Raw genomic sequence first — 23,224 nt, 5'->3', positions numbered from 1 at the left:
CAAGACACAAGAGGTCAAAACGCACAAAACCCAGACTGACCTGAAGACTACGAAGCAGAAAAGAAGTCCGAACCAGAACAGACGCCTCAGAAGGTCCCGGTGGAACTCGGTGTTGACAGTCTGACCCTGGGGGGGGTGGTGAATCCACGGTGACACAACCACCACCGGCGTCAAAGAAAACCCACCCGGCGTCTCCTTCGGTCTTGGACGGTGAAGCTCCACCTCCTCTTGAAACGTTGAACGTCTCTCAGAACACCTCGCCCGGCTCTCTTGACGTTTCTCTGCTTTAATTTCGGTTCCTCCGAAACGTCCAGACTTTTCCGTTGGAAGGACTTTTTTAAAAAGGACCCGCAGATCCCGAAATAAACAAAACGGGAGAGCGTGAAGCGGCGCCGTAAAAATCAATGAGGTTTATTTGCAGTCACAATGCTTACACTATATGTAGCAGACATCCAAACAACTCAAACAGCTATTCACTCTATGGACCCAACACATTCACATCAGGGACACAAACCAAAAAAAAAAAAAAAAAAAAGAAAAAAAAAATAATAATACAAAAAAATAATAATTAGGAACTCAATAAACATCCGTGAGTGCTGACATGGTTAGAGATGAGCTAGTTGTCACAAACAGTTAGCAGCAACATCGTAGAGAGTAACACAAGTTGCTAATAGACTCCACTCCTGCTCCTCTTTTTTTTTTTTTTTTACACTGTTCTGACTCTACCACGGTTCATTCGTCTCCTTCTTCAGATATTTAAAACTAAACTGGATTCCTTCAAAAAAAACAAAAACAAAAACAAAACAAAAAAACCCAAAGGAGCTCTGGTGTCTCGACAGCCGCGATCCACGCCGGTCTCCTCTCGGCGTCATGATTCGGTATTCGGGGGGGGGGGGGACAAACGGGTGGGGTGGGGCGGGCGGGGGAGGGCGGGGTCGCAGACCTCGGCTGTTTCGAGCTCCGTCGCGTGGGGAAAGGTTCGAGCCGTCGCAGCACCAAGAGACGCCACGTACGCACCAAGGCGACAAGAGAGCCACTCCACGCAAACACACACGCGCACACACACACACACATGCGCACGCACACACACACACACACACACACACCGAAAGGACTTCCGCTGCAGGACCTAAAAGGGGGGCAGGGGCGGTGGAGGGGGTGGGGGGTCGGGGGGGCAGCCCCGAAACCTGGTCCGAGGGATCCCGAGTGTAAACAAAATGGTGGAAACTGCACCCAGCCTACCAGAGGGGGGGGGGGGGGGTGGCGGAGCCGTGACCATGTCGCAACAAGCAGCAGGCGTGTCGCTTCGCTTCGAGGAGAAAAAAAAAAAAAAAAAAAAAAAAAAAAAAAGGCGGAGCCGGAGGCAAGACCGGACGCGGCGCTTTTAAAAAAGGGATGTTCGGCGGGGTTTCGAGGCTTTTTTTTTTTTTTTTTTTTTTTTAAACGACGGGGAGTCGGTTTCCGACTTGTCGGGTCGGCGGGACGAAACCGCGCGAGCCTCCGGAAGTTTCTACAGGAAGCTTTTGACTTCGCTCAAATCAGCTGCAAAAAAAATTCAGCAAATACAGCAGCTTCGCCAGGAGGGGGAGCCGTTCCTTCATTCCTTTTTTAACTGAGCGAAGAAGAAAAAAAAAGAATCTCGCAATACTGCAAAAATAATTTCACCGTCATTCATAAGTGAAATAGATGGAAACAGACTGTGAATAAATGATTGACGGCAGAAACGATCGGAGAGGAAAGGAAGGATTATACGTTTCCATCGTTCGGTGAATTAACTAAATTAAAGTGAATGATATTTTAATTGATACATTTTCTCCAGATTCAATTTGAATTTGTGCATTTGATTAATAATTATCTAACTGCTGCAGCTCTGATAATAATAAACTGAGACTTCTTTTGATTAATCTGCAAGATTGTTATCTTAACTTTTTGTTTCGTCAACAAAATAGCAGAAATCTGAAAATGCAGTTTATAATTCGGTTTGATCAATAAAAAAAAGATTGAGTTTATTATTTGACAAAGAAATCGGAGGCCCTGGAAACAGGAAATAATACATTTTTGCCTAAAACTGCATAAAATGCCAGACGATCTCTATTTATTATTATTTATGGTTGTTGTTGTTATTATTATTATCATCACAACATGGAAAGCTTCAGGAGGCTCCCGCTTCTTCACACCGACGACGAGTGTTTCGACGTCGTCCGAATCTCTTCAAAATAAAAGCTTTTTCTTCAGAATAAAAGCGAAACCGCGCGAACTGTCCCTTTAAAAGGCGGCGGCGGCGGCCTGCAGGACTATTTACATCACGTCGAGCAGAGGCCGAGACAAAATGTACAAACGTGGACGCTCCGACTTCCTGTTTAGTGTATGTGTGCGTGTTAGCCTCTGCTTCCTGTGCACAGCTCTGCAGCCGGAGTGCTCCCCCTCCCCCCCCAACACCCCCCCTCAACCAACCCATCCCTCCCCCCTCCCCCCCACGCAGACAGACAGTTGCACTAACTCACTACACTGTAAAAAGCTCAATCACACGTGTTTGTTTTTTTGTTGTTTTTTTTTTTTTCATTTTCCTCGTTTGTTTGTTTTTTCCTCAACTCACCATCTGTGTTTTTTTTTTTTTTTTGTTTTGTTTAAATTCGATCATCGTTATAAACATTGTTCAAAATGTTACGAAAAGAAATGTACACTTGGTTTTCTGTGTGGTTTTTCTATACAAGGCAGGCAGAAGCGGATAACTACGTTCACGCCCCCCCCACCCCAACCCCGACCTACTGTTTCGGCCGCTGCACTCCCTCCTCCCTCCGTCACTGATTCGGAGTGCTTAGGACATGCGACCCCCCCCCCCTCCCCTTTCCACCTCCCCTATTACCTCCTCCCCCCTCCTCTGTTAGAGCAACCGGACCAACGCAGACCGGCTTTTTAAAATAGATCTGTATATATTTATATATGCTTATATCAAAAAGGAGGAGGGGAGCTGAACCAGCGTCGTGTCGGGGAGGAGGAGGAGGAGGCGGAGGAGGAGGAGACGATCCCCCAGGCATCCGGGCCCGGGGGGGTGAGGGGGGAGGCGGATGCAGAGAGGGGCGGCGGAGGGGGGAGGCGGGGAGGGCCGTGGAGGAGTGAGGGCGGGGCCGGGCGGGGGGCGGGGGGGCTCCGTCTGCAGCCGGGCGAGACTCTGCCGAGTGGAATGTCAGCTCATCATGTCGTTGCTGTTGACGCCGTACGTCGAGTTCTTCATGCTGTCGTTGACCTCCCGCCGGAACACCGACAAGTTCTGAGTGAACCTGCACACCCAGAGAGAGAGAGAGACTTCATCAAGATATCTCTCCGTTTAACTGGATTGACTAAACCTAACGAGCGCGAAGCAGTCGCACGGAAGCCGCTTCACAACTCGGGGTTTCTCAATCCGGCTTCATTCAACCTAAAAAAAAAAAAAAAAGAGGGGGGGGCGGGGCGGGGCTTGCAGCGTCTGACCAAATCACAAACATCGGACAAGTGCGCTGGCAAAAAAAGAACGACGTATTCGACAAAAAGAAATTTGACGTCAAACTATTTACTCGCGCAAGGGCGGCTGTGGCCCGACGTGCGACCAACGTGTGTCGACGCAGTTCACCGAGAATAAAATCCAGTGTTTCCCCTTCGACTGGGACCCGTCTGCCGCTCCTTAAAAAAAAAAAAAAAAAAAGGGACACGCGTGTAAAAGACCCGGTCCGTGTCCGGACGCTGTGTGAAACTGGAGCGCTTTTGATTTGAAAAAGTCGCGGCGTTCGGCTGTGTCAAGCAGGTTAGCTCTGCGGCGTCCGTTACCGCGGCGACTCGTCCCGGTAAGAGGTGGACCCGCTCCGCGGTCCTGAAAAAAACCTGGAGTTAAAAACCTGAGGTTACCACGGTAGCCACAGATAAGCGAGTCTGAACATCAGACTCCTCGGAGGAGCGGTCGCCTTCATGTCGATCTGACGGCAGTTGAAGTCGGACTTTTCGCTCACTGAAAATAAAACCGAATAAGTAAGTCAATAAATAAAAGCGTGACCCACCTGTCGCGGTTCTTCGTTAGTAGATTTCTCTCGATTCCCTCCATCAGGTTCTCGAAACATAAGTGCATGGCCTGCTGCTTCTCCGGAGGCTGACTGTTGACGATGCTGTTCCTCAGGTCGGCGAAATACTGCAGGACAGCACGCACACGTTAATACACACACACACGCGCGCGCACGCACACACACACACACACACACGCGCACACACACACACACACACACACACACACGTGTCCGAGGCGAGGTGTGACCTTTTACCTTCTCGTTGAGCAGGATGAGGCCGAGCAGCGGCCGCGACATCGACCACTGGTTCCTGCAGTCCTCGAAGATGATGATGTTCAGAACGGTGGACAACATCTGCACGACAAGCACAGCTGTCAGCTCTCGACGGTGTGTATGTGTGTGTGAGAGAGACAACATGTCTCAGGTGTGTGTGTGTGTGTGTGTGTGTGTGTGTGTGTGTGTGTGTGTGTGTGACCTCTGACCTGCTGGATCATCTCCGGGTGCTGCTGCATGATGTGCAGGAAGCGGTCGTCCGTTGCCATGGGCGTCGGGCGTTTCTTAGTGGAGCGCGACAGCTGCTTGAACAGGTAGGTCACAATGTGGTCCAGACTGGAGCAGCAGCCGGTGCACACCATCGTATCTGCAACACACACACACACACACACACACACACACACACACACACACACACACACACACACACACGTGTAGCAACCACTGCGACACAATACGCACACGCCTGAGATTCTAAGCCGTTGGGGGCGGAGTCTTACCGAGCGCCGTGAGCCCCTCCGATATGGAGGACAGGATGTACATGACGACGTGCGGCTCCAGGCTGGCGATGAAGTTCATGTGGTCCTGAGTCAGCACCTCCAGCAGCGAGTAGAAGGACTGGCTGAGCTTCGGGTAGTCCTGCGGGGAACCAGAACATCAGAGGCTCGTCCTCAACACGGCAGCATGAGGAAAACCGGGAACCGAACGGAGTCACGGACACAGGACGAGATATGAAGTAACAACTTTTTTTTCTTTTCTTTGTTTTTTAAACACCTGTGTTGAAACACGACCTCCCTGTGCAGCAGCGCCCCCTGCTGTTTGGACAGCTTCCAGTTACTCAAGAACCAAAGCGTGGGTCCAAACAAATATGTGAAGTCGTTGTAATACGTTTTAATAAGTTCCGATTAAGATCAGGAACGTCAATCAACCAATCAGCTCCTCTTCTCAACATAAACAGGGCTTCACAGGCTAATGCTAATGCTCATGTATCTGCTGTGGCATTTGACCCAGTAACACCCGCAACATGTAAAACAGTCGTATTAATTATTTTGGAGCAGAATCTACAGGCGAGAATCTGCTGAGAAGGACGCTTCTGAGCACGCTCAGAACTGCAGAAGCATGTAGATAATCCGTGTAAGACGGAGGAAGTTTGGAAAATGTTTTGAATTATTTTTTCTATTTATTCCATTCACATTTGAATCTTATTCTACCTTTCTTTTAGTAACTTACCAACTCCCAACTATTCCTCTTATTTATTCTATCTAATCTTTTATCCTAACGCCTATTAAGATTGTTATTCATTTGTATTATTAGTTTTTATCATTTCACTGTCTTCACTTGCCATTTCACTACTCTTACTATTATTTTAGCTGTTATATCTTTTACATTTCCATCATCTCCATCTTCTTGCATCTGTTTTAATTAATTAATTAATTTTTTTTAAGTCGACGCCTGTCCGTCTTCTTTTTGGCCTTTTTAAAGTGTTTTTTTTTTTTAATTTTTTTTTAAATTGCACTAACATATACGAAAAGTGATATATAAATAATGTTTGATTAATTGTTATTATTTATCTATTCTAAACATGGTTTAATAAAACATCTTATGAAGAAGAGGAGTCCCTGATTGGCTGTTTGGCTTTCCAACAGGGGCTCATTGAAATGCAGTCGGTGAAATAATAGAAATTAAACAGTAGGTGGCGACAATGATCCACTCGTGTGGCATTTAACCACAGAAGAAGAAAAAGAAGAGGGGGGGGAGATGGGGGGAGGGCAACAAGGTCACATCGTAAAAAGAGTAAAATCTTACTCTTGTGATGTTTTTGAGCAGCTGGTTTCAGACAGATCAATAAACAACTCTCACGATGATAAAGCAAGGGAGCAGCTGTAACCATGGTAACCCTTCACAACAACGATTGTGACAAGAGTCTAAAACTGAACTAAACTTTTGAAAAGCCCCCCCCCCCCCGCAGCCTGCAGACCCTTAAATAAGTCTTCGATGAAAACGTGACTCGGCGTCTCGAGCTGCAGCAGCGGCAGGAAGTGAAGCAGCGTCTGAACGTACCAGCAGGTCGCTGTGAGGGATGGACAGCAGCAGTTTGATGAAGGTCTGCAGGGCGTTGTCCAGGGCGTCGTCGCCGTAGAGACGGAAGACGCCGAAGTTGACGTAGTTGCCGCTGAGCACCGCCTTCAGCATGGCGAAGCAGACGCTGACGCCCTTCAGCTTCACGCCGTACACCTGGTCCTTCGGGACCTCGCCCAGCGTCAGGATGCGATTCCCTGAAAGCAGAAGAGGGCGGAGCTTCAGCGGTCACAGCCCGACCGGGACTCCCACCGATTCTACTGGACTACAGACTATTTCTGCTCGTCCATCGGGACGCCTCGAGCGCTTTAAAAAGGAGGCGTCGGGAGGTTTCTGGTCCGAGTACCGTAAGTCGTGATCATCTTGCTGGTTTCTCTGAACAGCAGGATGCCGTTGGGCGACGACACGTCGAACTGAAGCCGCTGGGATCTGACAGAAAAAAAACAACAACAACAGGGAGGTTAAATATCATCACGAAGTCGCCACGGAAACAGAAACCGTTTCTTCTTTGGGCCAACGTTCACCTGTTGTGAACGAGCTCCGCCATGAGCTTGAGGACGGGCGTGGTGCATGCTGGGTCGTGGTACCAGAGCTCGATGGCTCGCTGTAAGATGGGCATGTAGGCCGGATATCTGCGGAGCGCGTTAAGGACCGTAAACGATGAATACAAATTCAAAAAAAACAACAACAAACAAACAAAACAAAAAAAGTTCTCTCGGCTGAGTTTCAACGATCGGCGGGTCGAACCCGCTCGGCTCTGAGGATACATCCAGTCGAACAGCATCATGAAGCTCGTCTTGGCGTTGAAGGCGAACGCGATGCCTCGCAGGTCTCGGACCAAACCCACCAGAGTCCTCTGCAGGAAACCGCAGGAGGAGGAGCGTGAGCACCGAGGTTGTTATTAAGGTTACGGTAAAGAGCAGGGGGATGCATTGTGTTAACAAGTGCCTTCAGAACGATAGAAAAACGTGCGTGTGTGTGTGTGTGTGTGTGTGTGTGTGTGTGTGTGTCACCTTGGCTTCCTGCTCGTTGAAGGTGTTTGTACTCAACATCTGAGCGACCGTTTCAAAGGCAGCCGTCAAAGGCAACATGAACTGTTCGAACTGGTCCTCGTCCTCTCCTGCGGGCGGACGGGCGGGGACACACACACACACACACACACACACACACACACACACACACAGAAAGACAGACACACACAAAACAATAGCACAAAAAATATGATCAGCAAACAAAGCTGCTGCATGATTTTATTTTGAAAAACCATAAACTGAAAGGTCAGACTTTAGCCAGCGTGTGTGTGTGTGTGTGTGTGTGTGTGTGTGTTCACCTAGATCCACCATCAGCAGGCGTCCCAGAGCCGTGTAGAAGGTGGTCCGACATCTCATGTCGCTCAGGTTGGACTGGTTGTTCACTCCCAGGAAGGAGAAGTGTTCGCTCTACCACAGAAGAAGAACAACAGGAAGCACGTTCAGAACGTTTCACAGGACACAAAATATAAAGACGACAAAAGTAAACAACAACAACAGCAAAAAGCCCCAAATTTAAAAAAAAAAAAAAATAACCAGGTGATGAATTGATGATGAAAATGTTTGTTAGTTTCAGCCTCAAAAGGGTTTTATTAACATTTGATCTCGTGCACTTCCTGTTTCGTTGAAATAATTAATAAATATAAAACTCACTGTGTGGTTGTTCAACATGAACTGCACAGCGCTGAGCTTCACCAGTTTCCTCACACTGCTGTACGTGGATAGAGGAAGTCAAGGAGAACACGCACTGATCCAGGACCTGATTTGAGACCACGTTCACTGTCAGACCTGAAACCGTGTCGTTCTGCAGCCCGGTTCGTTATTTTATTAAAATTAAAGTCTTCTGGTCTGGTTTTCATCAGCGACATTGAAACTGTGTTCTCCACGGTAACCCGACAGGAAACAGGACTTTAATCATCTTCTGAAGGAGCTGCTGCTAGCTGCTAATGCTAATGCCAGGTGAGCAGAGACGACAAAGATGGGAGACTGCTGTAACCATGGCAACCGTACACAGATATGGAGATAGCTGTAACCTGGGTAACAATACACAGAGATGGAGACAGTGGTAACCATGGTAACAGTACACAAGGATGGAGCCAGCTGTCACCGTGGTAGCCATACACAAAGATGGAGACAGCTGATGCCATGGTAACAATACAAAGGATGGAGACAACTGTAACCATGGTAACGGTACACAATGATGGAGCCAGCTGTAACCATGGTAACCAATACACAAGGATGAAGCCACCTGTCAACATAGTAACCGTACACAAAGATGGAGACAGCTGTAACCATGGTAACGGTACACAAGGATAGAGCCAGCTGTAACCATGGTAAATGTACACAGAAATGGAGGCAGCTCAGGTTGTAACAGGGAAAATCAACTGAAATATTTTTGACTAAAACATATTTTCAGACCAAAAGGAGCCAAAACGAACACAGATGTGTACTCTGAACACCAAATACATACACACACACACACACACGCACGCACGCACACACACACACACACACCTACACACCTACACACACACACACACGTCAAGGATATCCTAAGGAGAGGTCGTTGAGCAGCTGGAGTGTCTTGGATGTGATGGGCTCACACTGACCCCAGTACTTCAAGTTTGTGATGCTGAAACAGAAAAACACATTCATGAAGACGACACATGGGGGCGCTCTCATGCAGCAATAAGAGCGTTATTATATTACAAAGAAATCTCATCCATCTACACGTGGTAATAAAAGACGTTTTTCTGTCAAGATTTCAAATCAACTTTCATTTCAGAATATCAATGTGACATTTTAAAGTTTTCTTAATAGTAAATAAAAGTACATTTTCCAGTTTAGTTTGGACTCTAATGAGCTTCTGTATTTTTCTGTTTGAAGCTGTTATTTATTAAAAAATAAAATATTTATAAAACAAAATTTCATGTGATGGGAGACAAGTCAGAAGTTATTTTTATTTACTCACATTTTCCCTATAAAGACACTGAGGACCATCGTCTCGTCATTCAACCCCAGAACTTCTGATAGTCGTCGATAAAGCTGAAACACACACACACACACACACACACACACACACACACACACACACACACACACACACACACACACACACAGGTAAAAAAAACACGAAGGGTCACATGACTCTGTAGACTAACAAACAGGCTGTCTGATCAGCTGTCCATCAGTTTGTCAGTTCTGGAGCAAGTCTCACATCTCGGAGAATGATTGTGTGTTCATGTCTTCATCATTCAAGACGTAATTACATATCTTTTCCAACTAAATAAAGATAAACGGTTCAAAACAACTTCCTCAGAAGTTGGTGTCAGTTTGTAAATGAGCCGCTGGCATCGACCTGAAGCTCTGTTGTGGTTCCATAAAACTTTCGGCTCGTGTTTTGTGAATGTGTGAGGTTCAACGTGACGGAAACTTCATTCATTCATGTGTTCATTCGGTTGAGGGGGCCCCCGCAGGGAGGAGACGGATCTGTGCTGATAACGAGCTCGGGGAGAGGGTGGGGGGACGGCCTCGCTCTTGGGAGGGGAACAAAGGGTTAATCTGGCAGGAAGTGGGGGGGCCCCCCGTCCCCGACGTGAAACCAACTTCGCAGTGAAACGTGTCCGACGTTAACTCCACTAAAGCTCCTCATTGTGGTTCGCTGAAGCCTCCGGAGACCCCCCCCCCCCCAAATAACTTTTTTTTTAATGTAATATTATCAGGTGTGTTTTAGGACATGCTCGACAAACGGAACCTCGTTAACGGGGATGTTGATTGATTCTACTTCTACAAACCGCCACGTGCTGCAGTCACACACTTGACTGACACTCTGGAGGACGGACGGCGGGGCGGGGGGGAACTGGGGTCGGGGGGGTGGGAGGTGTGTGTGTGTGTGGGGGGGTGGTGGGGGTGGTGGGGGTCTAACACCAACGACACAGACTCTACTTTGCGCCACTTATCTGCGACGTTCACATTTTGCAGTTTCTGCCCCGGACAAAGAGAACACACATCAGTGAGCATGCAGAGGAGCAGCGCAGAACAAACAGCGGCGGCAGCAGCAGGACAAAAAGAGCTGCGAGCGGGTGAGGCCGGGGGTGGAGGGGTGAGGGTGGGGGTCACGGCACCCGCGAGCATCGTCAAGTGTGACGGCGGCGCTCACCTTCGACGATTTCTGCACCTGGTCGCCGATGTAGATCTTCCTGAACTGCTCGAAGAAGCTGAGCATGGCCAGCTCCAGCCGCTCGTTCCCGGCCTGAGCGAGCCGGGAGTCGGTCAGATTCATCAGCTGGAGCACCCTGAGGCAACAACACAGACAACGACAGCAGAGCGCAGGAGTCAGGCTTCAATCGCGGCGCAACTTCCAGACGCGTAGAATCGCGTGTTTGTTTTTTTTTTCTTCAGTTTTCGTCCAATAAAAAAAACAAAAACAAACCATACACAAAATGTTCAATAAACCAAACCGGCTCGGGGCTCCGTTGAAACTCGCAAGCGTGTCAGAATTCCGTTTCTCGGATCGGATCCTTGCGTCATCACGGACGCCGCCCGGATACGACGGCGAAAACCGATCCGAGGGTTTCGCTCTCCGGGTGTCTGATGGGTCCTTACCGACAGACTAACTCTCCGTCCATGGCGTCCTGCTCGTCCGTACTCGCAAACGACACCCGTCCTCCGATCACCGCCCCGATGATGTAAACCAGCCACGTCAGCCGACCTGCACGGAAACAGAGGGAGCCGTTAAGACCTTTCCCGACGCCAGCCGATTAAAAAAAACAACAACAACAAAAACAAAAAAGGGGAACGTACCCTCCTGCACCGTGATGTCGGCGGCGCTCGAGTTGGTGGACTGCAGCAGCTCCTGGTAGGACTGCGCCGCCTGGTCGAAGAGCTGCACGAGCAGAGCGCACGTCTTCTCGTACTCGCACCTGCCGATGGTGGACAGCTGGTCGAGCTGCTGCTGGACGAGGCCGGCGTCGTCCAGAGGGTCCTCCAGCCCGTCCCTGCGGAAGCCGGAGACGCTCGGGTTTCCGATCACTTGAAACCTTCCCCCCTTTTTTGCTGACATTTATTTATTTCCCCGCGTGCTCGGTAAAGACCCGAGTAAATCGCTGTGGACAGACACGGTCACGTATACGCCGCTGAAAATAGTCCCAGCGGATGTAAAAAAAAAAAAAAAAAAAAATTAAATCGACAGTGAGCGGCTGTGGGAGGAAACCACGGAGCCTTGACGAAATATATGCTAGATATCTGCGAGCAGGTCGATGATGCGGCAAATATATCATGTAATCTGATCCCGTCGGGAGACAGCACAGGACCGGAGGGCAGATTTTTACTCGGAACAAAATTTGAGATTCTTCAGTCCGGTTATAATATATATATATATATATATATATATAAAATAAAAAAAAAATAAAAAAAAAAGAACTTGGGCGAGCACATATCCGAACATCGTTTTAACCGGCAGCGTTAACGTGACGCTCCAGCAGGACTCACCGGAGGATGACGTGGACCGACTCCAGCCGCGACGTGATGTAAGCCTTGGTGACCTCGGGAGTGTAGGTCTCCAGCAGGTGAGGCTCGGTGGCTTTGACGTAAGGCACCGACGCCGCCAGGCGCTGCCATAGACTCAGCAGGTAGTGGACGCTGTTGGGGGCGAACTCCCAGTGCTGAAACACGGGAGGGGAAACAGGTCGGCGTGTTTATTTATTTCCATTTATTTATTTTCTGACCTCCTGAGGATCTACGGGACTATTTTTTTTTATTTTATTTCCCCGAGTCCTGAGAAAAACTAATATTTAAGGCTTTCCGGTCAGGAATTATACCTGATCCGCAACACAGAAACTCAGGTTACACTGCCAAAAAAAACAAAAAAACAAAAACTAACAAACAAACAAGTGAATTTCAGGAGATAGATAGAAGATATCACCAGTGAAGTGATCTGCCCGAGCACAGCATTTCATTCCAAACACCCACCTGCAGACTGGTGACGGTGAAGTTGGCGATGAGTCGAATGACCTCCGGGTAGTTTTCTACTTTGACCAGCTCGCCCAGCTGGTAGTTACTCTTCAGCCGCGCCAGCAGCCGGCAGAACTCGTGGTAGTTGTTGGGATCCGGCAAACACTGCACGGTACAACAACAACACAAAAGCAGAAACGTCTCGGGCTCGAGGACGGAAACCGGAAGTGGAGGAAGGTGAGGCGAGAGAGGGCGGGCGAGGGCCGTTTACCTGAGGGTTCGCCAGTATCCTCTTCACCCCGTCCACCAGGTGGGACAGGAACTTTGCTCGCTCGGCGTTGTTGAAGAGAGACCTCCTGACGGAGGCGATCTGAACTAGACATGACAACACCTGCACACACGCGCACAAAAAACGCACGTCAAGACTCCGGCTCGGCTCCGCTCTGGACGCTTCGATCGCGCGACGCTCGAAAACACTTACCAACGGGGAGAGGGACGGCGGGATGGAATGATATAAATTGAAAAACAGCTGCAGGGTGGAGGAATCGAGAAACGCTGCAGGAGAGAGAGAGCGAGAGCGAGAGCGAGAGAGAGAGAGAGAGAGAGAGATCAAACAGTCGCAACGAGTCTCGTGGGTCAATGTTCACTTCAAAGAAACAATCTTAAGTAAGACAGAAATTCAATGAGTGATTTAGGAAACGTGAATCTTTTTTTTTTTTTTTTTTTTTTTAATTTTTTTTGCTCAACCGGCCAATCAGGCGGCAGCAGCAGGCGACGCTGCCGATGCAAAACGGGTCCGGGGGGGGGGGCCACACAACTTGCACGATGTTGGAAAAGTGTGAAAGACGATCGACTGGGATGGTGAGGGGTCAAAGGTCGGCAACAACATCGGTTCGGATTTTCTAAAAGAGCAGAGCGAGACCTGCAAGCCGTGACGAAACAACAAGTTACCGCCGCAGATATGCCGACTATGCAGAACTGACCAATGACTAACCTTTTCGTAAGCAGGCGTCTTTCGGCCGTTAACCCGAGTTGTTTGTAGAAAGCTCTCCGTATTACGCAGATCAACATGTATGTGTGTGTATATATATCCTTTTTGGACAACCACGGCAGCCGTTTTGTTCTTGGGAGTCCTGAGGCGTTTCCCGTTTGAAATCCGCTAATACAGTTTTTTTTCCCCACGACAACTGCAGCTAACGATTGTTGTTACGATCGATTAACCCGTCAATTCTTTTCTCGATTAATCGTCTCGCTGTTCGGTCTCGTATTCTGAAATAAATACTGAAGCTGCAGCTGTCAAACGTCTCGTTTCGTCGCACCAACGGTTTATTAACTTTTAAAAAAAATTTACGAGGAAAAAAAAAAAAAGATAAAAAGAAGCCTCAAAATAAGAATCAAGGTATCGATCCGAAGAAGAAGACAAGACGCCCCGCTGCCTACCTGATCTCCATGACGTGGGGATCTGTACGGTGCAGAGGTCGTCCGACGACTCGTCTGTGGAAGTTCCTATAAAGTCGTAGTTGAGGCAATTGTAGCTGAGTTTGAGGAGCTGCATCAGGAGGCCGTGCTGCGACTCATCGTTCAGGTTCAGGTTCTTCCCCGACGCCTGAAAGCAAAGCAAACGCGCACGCACGCACGTTTAAAAAGCGAAAACTAAAAGCAGCTCAGGTTGATCGGCGGGTCACGTGATCAGTCGGTCGGTGTGAGGGAGGTCGTTAAAACGGACGTCGAGACCGAGTCTTTCTTCTTTAGTTGGACTCTGAATCCCGCAGTTTCGTCGAATCTCCACTCGAGCGCCCAACGTCGCAGCAGCCGTTAATCGGCTGGCTCGCGTTGCTCGACGGCGGCTGGCAGACAGCTTTCGGGGCGAATGACCGCCGCCTTCTGGCGGGAGTAAGTCGTTACAACCAGGCGGCGGTAAAAAAAATAATAATATGGGAAATGAGAAAGAAGTATAGTCGTATGTACGCTGACCGATTTTATTGACTATTTAAATGACTCTGGCAGAAATAGACATGTTTACCGCGAAGGTGATTTTGTGTCTTTTTTTTTTTTTTTTTTTTTTTTGCAGCGTAGTAATCCGCTTCGAGAGCAAATTTCTCGCACTGCAATCAGAAATCGAGTTTGTAAGTAAAAACACGTGAACTCAGAATAATGTCATGTGGACTGCGAACAAATCGTCCCGAACATCCCGACTCATGAAGCCTCTTTACCGCGTCACAAAAAGTTTTGACCTCTTTGGTTGCGAGTCAAAAACTCCTCCCCCCCGCGCGTTGAGTCGGCCGCAGTGGGCGGAGCCTACGCTGACGACGCCTCCCGACCTTCGGTGAAACGAACCTGTTTGAGGAGGTTGCAGGAGAGCGTGAAGATGTCGAAGAGCGAGGAGTCTCTGAACGATGAAGCGATCTTCCTATGTTTGGTCAGAGGATGCGTCGTGTCCGCCTGACGAAGAAGAAGAAGAAGAAGAAGAAGACGAAGAAGAACATATTTAGGAGAGTTTTCATGGCAGGTTAGATTTCTGACAGGTAGGGAGGTGCAGGTAAAGGTGGAGGTGAGGGGGACGTCTTACCTGATTGATCTCATTGGTCAGCTGGGACAGAATGGTGACCCCTATAATGCAGTGTTCAACGCTGTCCTGCAAACGCGACGGTTAAAGCATCAGCGGCAGCTCGGGGACAAAATGTTCAGACACAAACCTGGTTTAACTGATCCAGGATTACATAATCCTGATGACTCCAGGTTTAATTTAACCAGGATTAAATAATCGTGATGACTCCAGGTTTAATTTAACCAGGATTAAATAATCCTGATGACTCCAGGTTTAATTTAACCAGGATTACATAATCCTGATGACTCCAGGTTTAATTTAACCAGGATTAAATAATCGTGATGACTCCAGGTTTAATTTAACCAGGATTAAATAATCGTGATGACTCCAGGTTTAATTTAACCAGGATTAAATAATCCTGATGACTCTGGGTTTAATTTAACCACGATTAAACCTGATCGCTGCCTTCCCAGCATACATCGGGGCAACGGAATAATGAGGATATATACTTATTTGTGTTCCCGCTCTTATGTTGTTGGAGTTTCATAATGTCTCCACACTGTCGCCAGTGAATGTGCTGAACACACTGTGAGCTTCTGTCCAATCAAACCTTTCTGAAAGTGCATTAAAGTAATTTTAAAATGTTCCAGAACTCCAGACTTTGGGTTTTAACTTGGTGAAATTGTCCTTTAAAAGACGGGCCGGGACACCGACCTGGAGGAAGCGCGTCACGTCGGCGATGACGTTCCTGAAGACGTAGTCGTCTTTCTGACAGTCGAACCAGCCCAGCTTGGTGATCCTGGCGTACAGCTGGATCAGAGCCTGCGTCACAAACGCCGCTAACTTCGGCCGCGTCGCCAGATAATTCAGCACATAGTTCCCTAAAGGCAAAAGAAGAAATGACGTCGTGAGACTCGAACAGACGCCGTAAGAAAACACGTCTGCGGTTGTAAAATGAGATAATCCGATATTGTTTGTGCATTTTTTTTTGTAGGAGCTGGAAAAAAAAGTTGCCGTTGATGAAAAACCAAACAGAAACAAATGCCGAAAAGATGTTCGAGTCGTCACTCGAGCTTGCTGGTGACGAGACGAAGACTTTTTCCCGAACTCTGCGTTTGCCGTTTGAACTTCTGAGAGACTCACGGATGTCGATGCGTTGCTCGAGAGGCAGAGGGTTGCTGGTCCGAGACACCAGTTTAGATAAACACGTAGCGGCGAGCAGCTGCGAGTACGAAGACTGTGACGGGAGCAGAAAACAGGAAGTTAGCAGGATTATCATCTTCAGCGGGGGTCATTTGTTTTTCCCTGAAAAATTCAAAACTAAAAACTTCATCCTCAAAGAAATGTTGGCGCCGAAGAGGCTCTGTGTGTTTTAAGTGTTGCGTATTCAGCAGCAGGAGGTGTCGACTGATGATTAAAGTTCGTCTCCCGTTATGGAATGAAACAAACTTCAGTCTTTTCATTAAAATTACAGAATTAGATATTTATTCCAAGAAAAAAAATTAAAAAAAATAAATCCACTGATGCTTTAAAGCGGCTCGGATGTAAAACTCGACACCTTTACCGTAGTTTGTTCCTGTGCAACTATGAACTGTGCAAATAGGCCCCGCCTCTAGCTCCACCCACCCATTTGGGAAATAGACAATAGTTATAATACGCAAGACAATAGTTCCTGAGCCCATGCAGTGATTTCCACTACACATTCGTCTGTTGTTTTTTTTAATGCAGTCCCGTCTGAGGGCTCGAAGAGCACGACCATCCAATTATGTTTTTTTTTTTTTTAGCCTTGTCCCTTGCGTACAGATATTTTGACAGATTCTCTTTATTTCATGATATTATGAACCGCAGATTTTGAAATCCACAAATTCTTTGCAATTTTACGTCGAGGGTCATTATTCTTAAGATTGTTGCACTATTTTCCCCAACAGTTTGTCCCCGAGTGTTCACTGCGGAGAGACTTTGTATACCCGATCATGTTACTGATCCGTTGCCAGCTAACCTAATTAGTTGCGAGATGTTTCGCAATGTATTTTTCTTTTAGCGTTTCACAGCTTTTTCAGTCTTTTGTTGACATTTTTTTTTTTTTTTTTTTTTTTAACATGTTACTGCCATCAAATTCAAAATGAGCATTTCTTTTTCACGAAGCAAAAACATTTCTCAGACTTAACATTTAGTATGTTGTCTTTGGTCTATTTTCAATTAAAATTGGGTTTACGTGTTTTGAAAAAAAAAAAGTGTATTTTACATTTAACACAGTGGCCGAACTTTTTTTTTTTTTTTTTTTTGTGGAAACAGGGTCATGGCTTCGTGACTTTTTTTTCGGGGAATTCGGCTCTACCGTATCCGTGGACACGAACTGACCGGGCTGCGCAGGGTTAACTTGAATGAGAGGTGTGTGCGTGCATCGTCCAGAGGGTGGTGGGTGTTTTCTACTCACGCTGCCTCGCTCCAGCAGCAGCTGACATTTGCTGAGACAGTCGGGGCTGTTGGTGAACTCCACCAGAGCTTTCTCTGCCTGGTGTCGGACGGCGGTGTCGGTGGTCTCGTACAGCTGCTTACACAGGATCTCCAGCTGGGCAAGGCCCTGGACACGGAGACGGACACAGAGACGAAAGAGGGACACGGGGGGTGGGGGACGGGAGGGGCGGGGGCTTATCAGCAACCTGCAGACACGTCCCGACGATTTTTTTTTTCCGCGACGAGAACAGAGAGAGCGTCCGTGTTCTCAACTCAAAACACACAACACAACACAGTACTACAGTCAGACCCGATCAGCCAATCAGAATCGTGCACGCGCGCGCGCGCACACACACACACACACACACACACACACGAGTTTCTTGCTCGACTTTCGGAGGAGTCCTGACTGCGAAGTGAAGGAGACGGATTAAAAAGGTTGCCCATCACCGGGGACAAACGCGCGCACTTTTGGCAGCAGGTGGGCCCCGACGCCTGCCTGACCTCGCAGGACTCCCCGTACGCTCGAATCGTATCGAGTTGCAGTCATGTGGCAGGCGGGAAAAGTGCCGAGTCACGCACAGTCACAGCGAGATGCCTGTCGCTGATAAAAGCTTGAGGGGAGGGGGAGAGAGAGGGGGGGGGGAGGTTTGTCGGGACTCGGCGGTGCGTTCGCGGGCCTCCTCCTGTGTAAGGACGTTGTTGTTTTTTTTCTCTCTCGAGGCGAGCGGGCAGGTCGCGAACGGAGGGTCGCGTCGCATCGTGCGTCATCGAGCTTCAGCACCGAAGCCCGCCGCACCGCATCAACTCCCACCGTTCATTTACACTCGTCAACTCGCATATCAGTACGCGTCGGGGGGGGGGGGGGGCGGGTAATATTGTGCGTTGTTGACCCCGAGCCGTTCGGTGATCGAAAACCACTTCCCGTCGGGAGCAGGCGGCAGCTTCGTCCTGAAGCTCAAACTGATCTGCCGGATGGAAGAGGTTACCACGACGACGACGACGACGTAGTAAACCCAATTCTTCTTTTTTACCGTTTCACCTCATTTTTGATCAGTCGGCAAAAACGTTTGGAGACGTCACGGTGAACTACGGGAAGTTTTTCGATCAAATAACAAACAAATTAAAAAAAAAATAATAATAATAATAATAATCGACAATAACAATAAAGATTATGCAAAGAAATTGACGTCTTTGGTTGTTTATTCGGTGTTCAGATCAGAGGGGCCCAAATTATTTCCTATGAAAAATGAATATTTTTTTTGTTACGTGAAATTACATTCAAAGAAAAATGAAATATACTTTACAGACAATTAACATTCCGAAGCGGAAATAAAAATGTCGGAATGATTAAAACTCTTTAATCTACTTCATAGTAATTTTATTACTTGCAGACATTATTGTTAAAACCACGGCGTATCCATCCGGTTATTGTTTGGGAGAATAAGCACGAGCTTTGACAATTGGGCTTAAACAAAAAAAAACAAAAAAGAAAGTTCGGGCCAAACTCGGTTCGGAGGAAAGTCGGAGCTCAAACGAAGAAGGATCCATCGGCCAGTCGATCGATTTGCCGCTTCGTCGGCTTTCGGGCCGTCGGTCGGGTTAAATGAGACGCTTGAAAGACGTCCCGCTGGTTTTTAGAGCTTTTCTGTAAACCGAACTCTTTTCTGCTTCTTCAGGTAAAACGTTCAAAGACGTCGCTTCAGACTTTTGACGGTTTGCAGACCGAACGATTGACCGGTCGTCGTAGAGACGACTCGGTACAGTTCGACTGGTTTTTTGTTTTTCAGAAAAGCTGCTCCCGAACACCATCGACACTCAGCTCACCCGCCTGCGCTCAACACGATGCTGGTTTAGCGTCAGACAGTAAGTTTAACCGGACAGACTTCATGCTGCGTCAGTTCCTCGACACGACTGCTGCGCTCGGACCGCAATCTATATTTCATGACCGCACAACCCTCGCCTTATTTATTAAATGTGTCTTTAATGGATTCAATTTTCAACAGCAATTAAGTCGATTGAAGATGGATCATTTACACAGCTGATCACGACAACGACAATACTTTACATCTCTTGCTTATAACGGCCAATAATAACAACAACGAAACGAGTCGGCGCTACATTGAGCGTCGCCGATTTGGAATCGGTGAATTTGCCGACTTCACCGCCCGAGTGGTTAATGGCCGAGTGCATTTCCTGCAAAATCAAAAGCGAGCAATTAAAACCCAGGAAGCAGAACACACCTGCACACGCTGCTAAATACAAATAGAAAATTCGATTTAAAGTTCAGAAAAGCCGGAAGCGTCCGTCGGCCGGCGGAGAAGTGCAATCGGGACGCAGGCATCAGGGCGGAGTCGGCTCACGCAGCGTGAACACAACCCTGGACGGGATCCACCATCACCGTCGGTCCGGTTATTAGTTCATCCGTTCATGACTAAGTTGTTGACGTGATAGAAGTCCGGTGAAGCTGCTCGGTTTTATAATCGGGTGAAGACAGCAGGCGATCCGTACGAGGAAAGATCGGAGAGTTTGTGGGGATGTAAAAAGTTTCTGAAAGCAAAACCGTGGCGATTTTTTTTTTCTGATTAAAACTGTAAAACAACAACAACAACAACAAAAACCTAACATTTATAGTGTTTGTGAATCTGCGGCATCAAAGAAGCTGCACATTTTTTTAATTTTTTTTTTTAGATAAACTGAAACAACTAATGAAAACAGATGATTCTTTCAATCGAGTCACTGACTAATTTATTAACGAAGCCCCGAACGCTGCAGACGGTTATGGACTGTAACGGACGAAGTATTTACAGCCAGATGTTGACGGCAGCCGCAGCCCGGATACAGCTGTGTGCACATCACGTCTCGACAGCACACGTGGTCGCCGCGTGCAGCTAAAAAACAACAACCTGTAAACGTTCACGTTTCATCCGCTTACGGTCAAACTCAAGACGTCAACGCTGCTTTTTTTTTTATTTTGAAAGTGTTAAATTAAAGGCAGCTGATCGATTCGCAGCAGAATGATGTCACAGTTTATCGATTGTTTCGCCTGCAGCTCAGAAAACACGTTTTAATTCATGATTTTGGATTTCACGCGTCAAAGTTTTAACTTATCCTGAACTTTATTTCTACTTTTAAAAAGGCAGGAATGAGCTTCAGCAATAAACTGACTGGAAGCCTAGAGTTGTAATAAAACATTTTCTATGTTTTAAATCGAGTGTAAAAGTTGGATAAAATCGAAAAGAAAACAGACTCGGTGAATGAACGCTGACGTGCACGAAACGGGGGACTTAAATGTCACTTTGGAAAGTTGGCTGGCTAAAAAAAAAAGAAGAAAAGCAGACGTGTCTGTTAAGTTCTGACAGTTTAAAGACCAAAGGATCAATAAACTGACAGAGAAAATCAATGGAGGATTAATCGATTATTTAAAAAAAAGAAGTTAGTTGGAGCCGTAAACATGACGGGACAGTTTGTCTCATCCTACGACGGAAATTCAGTATTTTGAAAGAAAAGCGGAGATGAAAAGTTTAGTCAATTTAGTTGGTCAATCGATTCTAATGCAAACATATCACGTGCAATATAAGATGGACAACTTCTCCGAATGGAATTAAATCCCCTTTTTATCACCAGAGTCAATATTATTTAAAACCAGTCCAAAGCATGAAAGTACGACCAACGGGGCTGCAACAAACTACAATTATTTGTTATTGCAAATTACGTTATTTTTCAAGCAAAAAAACAAAAAACGTGCTGATTCGAAGATTTCATTCTGCCGTTTATCAACAAAAAAACCCAACAGAAAACCTCTGAGGTATGATTGTAAACAAAATAAAAGTGTATTTTATAAACCAAACACTCAATCAATTGATAGAGAGAATAAGTAGCGCAATAAAAAGGTCAAATAGGATCAGGAGATGCAGGTGTAAACATTACAGAACAGTTACAGAGATGCTTCATGGGATCAAAGTGAAAGCACAGTCGGTTCGTTTATTAACTTTAAAAACTTTGATAATTCACTTTTCAGGCAGAAGGAATGAACACAACTCGGTTCCGGCTTCTTAAAAGATGTTTTGTTGATTTGTTGTTGTTTTTTTTCTCTCTGAAACCTGAAAGTCATCCAAACCGTGACCTTATTTCAAGCACGAAATCTCCCAATCAGATCACGGCGCTTTTCCGTGGAGAACATGTGACCCGCCGGGACGACGCGAGCCCGGCTCGGATCAGCCTCAAAAACACTCGGGTCGGTGGTGCCGCCGCGGCGGCGGCGGCGGCTCCGGCTCCTTCCTCCGCGCGCTGCACAGCCGAGCGGCGGGACGCCGAGACGGGCTCGCGATCCCCCGAGTTGATCGGGACCTTCTCCGGGCGAGCTTCAAAACAAACCGCGGTGCGTTACGGTGGACCAGCGGAGACAAAAAAAACAACAAAAAAAACAACAACAACAACAAAAAACAACCCGAAAGCACCAGAAGCGGAGAGAGAGAGCGGCGGCTCTCCACCGAACATGTGTCCACACCTGACACCGCGGAGCGGAGCCCGGAGCTAGCTCACGGAAGGCTAAAACACAAACAGCGCTCGCTTGCCGGGCTGCGCACATCCAACACGGGCAGCACCGGTTTGCAAAACCTCCCTCTCCCCCCCCCCCCCCGGTGTCCTCACTACAATGTCGTCGTCGTCGTCCCCCCCACACACACACCCCCACTACCCCAACCCTCCCTCCCCCCCCACCCCCGGCAGCAGCAGGGCACGGAGCCCGGTTCACCGTCAAAACAGTTAAACACCAACCGGTCATGTTTTCAAACGGGCTCTCGGGCGGGAGAAGTTGACGTCTCGGCTGAAGCTAACGCTAGCCTAGCCCCCCCCCCCTCCCCCGCCACAGGGTCGGCTGTGTCTCTTCGGCGCAACGAGACCGCGAAATAAAAATAATAAATAAACAAAACGAAAAGCCCAAACGAACAAGCGCGGCGGCGGCGGAGGGGGAGTCCGCCCGTCTCCTCCCGTCTCCTCCCCGACCCCCTGAACGCGGAGCACGCTGGCGCCAAATGACAGCTCGCAGTCCGCGTTAGCTCCGCGGCTATCCGTCCGCGGCCACAGCCGTTTTGTTTTATTGTTTACTTCGCTAAAAACACGTCGAAGGAACCGGCCGCCGTCCCGGCGGCGACGCGCACCCGACCGGCACCGACACCGGGACCGCCCCGGCGCGGCACCCCGAGCCTCGCCGGCTTCTGTTTTCGCTCCGGAGCCCGAAACCTCGGGGTCGCGGCTAACGGGAGCTAACAGAGAGCACCGAGCCAAGGGGAGCAGTGACAGCAGGCCACAAGTCAACACAGGCGGCCACATCCTTTCTTTAACCGCCGACAGCCGCGACGCTCGCCCGGCCCGCGGGCCGGGGGCTCGCACGCCGGCTTCCGCGCCGCGAACACCGCTCCCCGATCCGCCTTCGGCCTCGCCGCCAACGCTCCGGGAGAAATTATCGGTCACAAAAACATGAAACCTCTGCTCACCTGCACATGATCCGCCATTTTTCTCCATTTCATGCACCTCTCACTCCCCCGCTTATGGCTATGGAGAGGGACAACAGCGCCCCCGGTGGCAGCTGCTCCACGCTGCTGCTCATTCATAGCACAACAAAAAAAAACAAACACAACGCTGTAATACGACGAACCTAAAACCACACAACTCGCACTACACGACCAAAACACAACGTAGAGGCCCAAGCGGCAGCTGACCGCTGCTGCTTTTTCATAACGCAGCACAACCAACACAACACAACTAATAACACGACACAGTAACACGACACAGTAACACAGCAGAACACAATAATACAACACAACTAATAACACAATACAATAGTACAA

General features: G+C 48.1%; 1 protein-coding gene across 1 annotated transcript; it reads right to left on the bottom strand.

The window, feature by feature from the left end:
• Nucleotides 1-395: 395 nt before the first annotated feature.
• xpo7 (exportin 7) lies at nucleotides 396-22,933 on the bottom strand. The gene is made up of 28 exons (XM_069167107.1): nucleotides 22,871-22,933; nucleotides 17,353-17,499; nucleotides 16,059-16,152; nucleotides 15,630-15,796; nucleotides 14,937-15,002; nucleotides 14,705-14,809; nucleotides 13,808-13,973; nucleotides 12,849-12,922; nucleotides 12,639-12,758; nucleotides 12,386-12,532; nucleotides 11,906-12,078; nucleotides 11,219-11,412; nucleotides 11,021-11,126; nucleotides 10,575-10,710; nucleotides 9,387-9,460; nucleotides 8,967-9,047; nucleotides 8,069-8,132; nucleotides 7,717-7,825; nucleotides 7,400-7,506; nucleotides 7,154-7,242; nucleotides 6,911-7,018; nucleotides 6,733-6,815; nucleotides 6,369-6,583; nucleotides 4,808-4,946; nucleotides 4,517-4,674; nucleotides 4,290-4,388; nucleotides 4,032-4,159; nucleotides 396-3,281 (listed from the first exon to the last, which is right to left on the bottom strand). Exons 1-28 carry the CDS (start codon nucleotides 22,901-22,903, stop codon nucleotides 3,188-3,190), a joined length of 3,276 nt encoding a protein of 1,091 aa, XP_069023208.1. The 5' UTR covers nucleotides 22,904-22,933; the 3' UTR covers nucleotides 396-3,187.
• Between the last annotated feature and the right edge of the window lie 291 nt (nucleotides 22,934-23,224).

Source organism: Embiotoca jacksoni, unplaced genomic scaffold (assembly GCF_022577435.1).
Source record: "Embiotoca jacksoni isolate LCO1_2020_lvr unplaced genomic scaffold, fEmbJac1.0.p SCAF_10, whole genome shotgun sequence".
In the NCBI taxonomy this organism is placed as follows: domain Eukaryota; kingdom Metazoa; phylum Chordata; class Actinopteri; family Embiotocidae; genus Embiotoca; species Embiotoca jacksoni.
Note: the sequence above shows the minus strand (reverse complement) of the source record. Positions and strands in the feature narration are given on the sequence as shown.

Excerpts from the sequence above, each read along its gene's own strand:
- xpo7 (XM_069167107.1), bottom strand. The coding sequence starts at position 22,903 with ATGAAATGGAGAAAAATGGCGGATCATGTGCAG. Across the intron at positions 12,759-12,848 it reads CGCCGTCCCTCTCCCCGTTG|GTGTTGTCATGTCTAGTTCA; the intron begins GTAAGTGTTTTC and ends GCGTGTGTGCAG. Across the intron at positions 12,533-12,638 it reads GGATACTGGCGAACCCTCAG|TGTTTGCCGGATCCCAACAA; the intron begins GTAAACGGCCCT and ends TGTACCGTGCAG.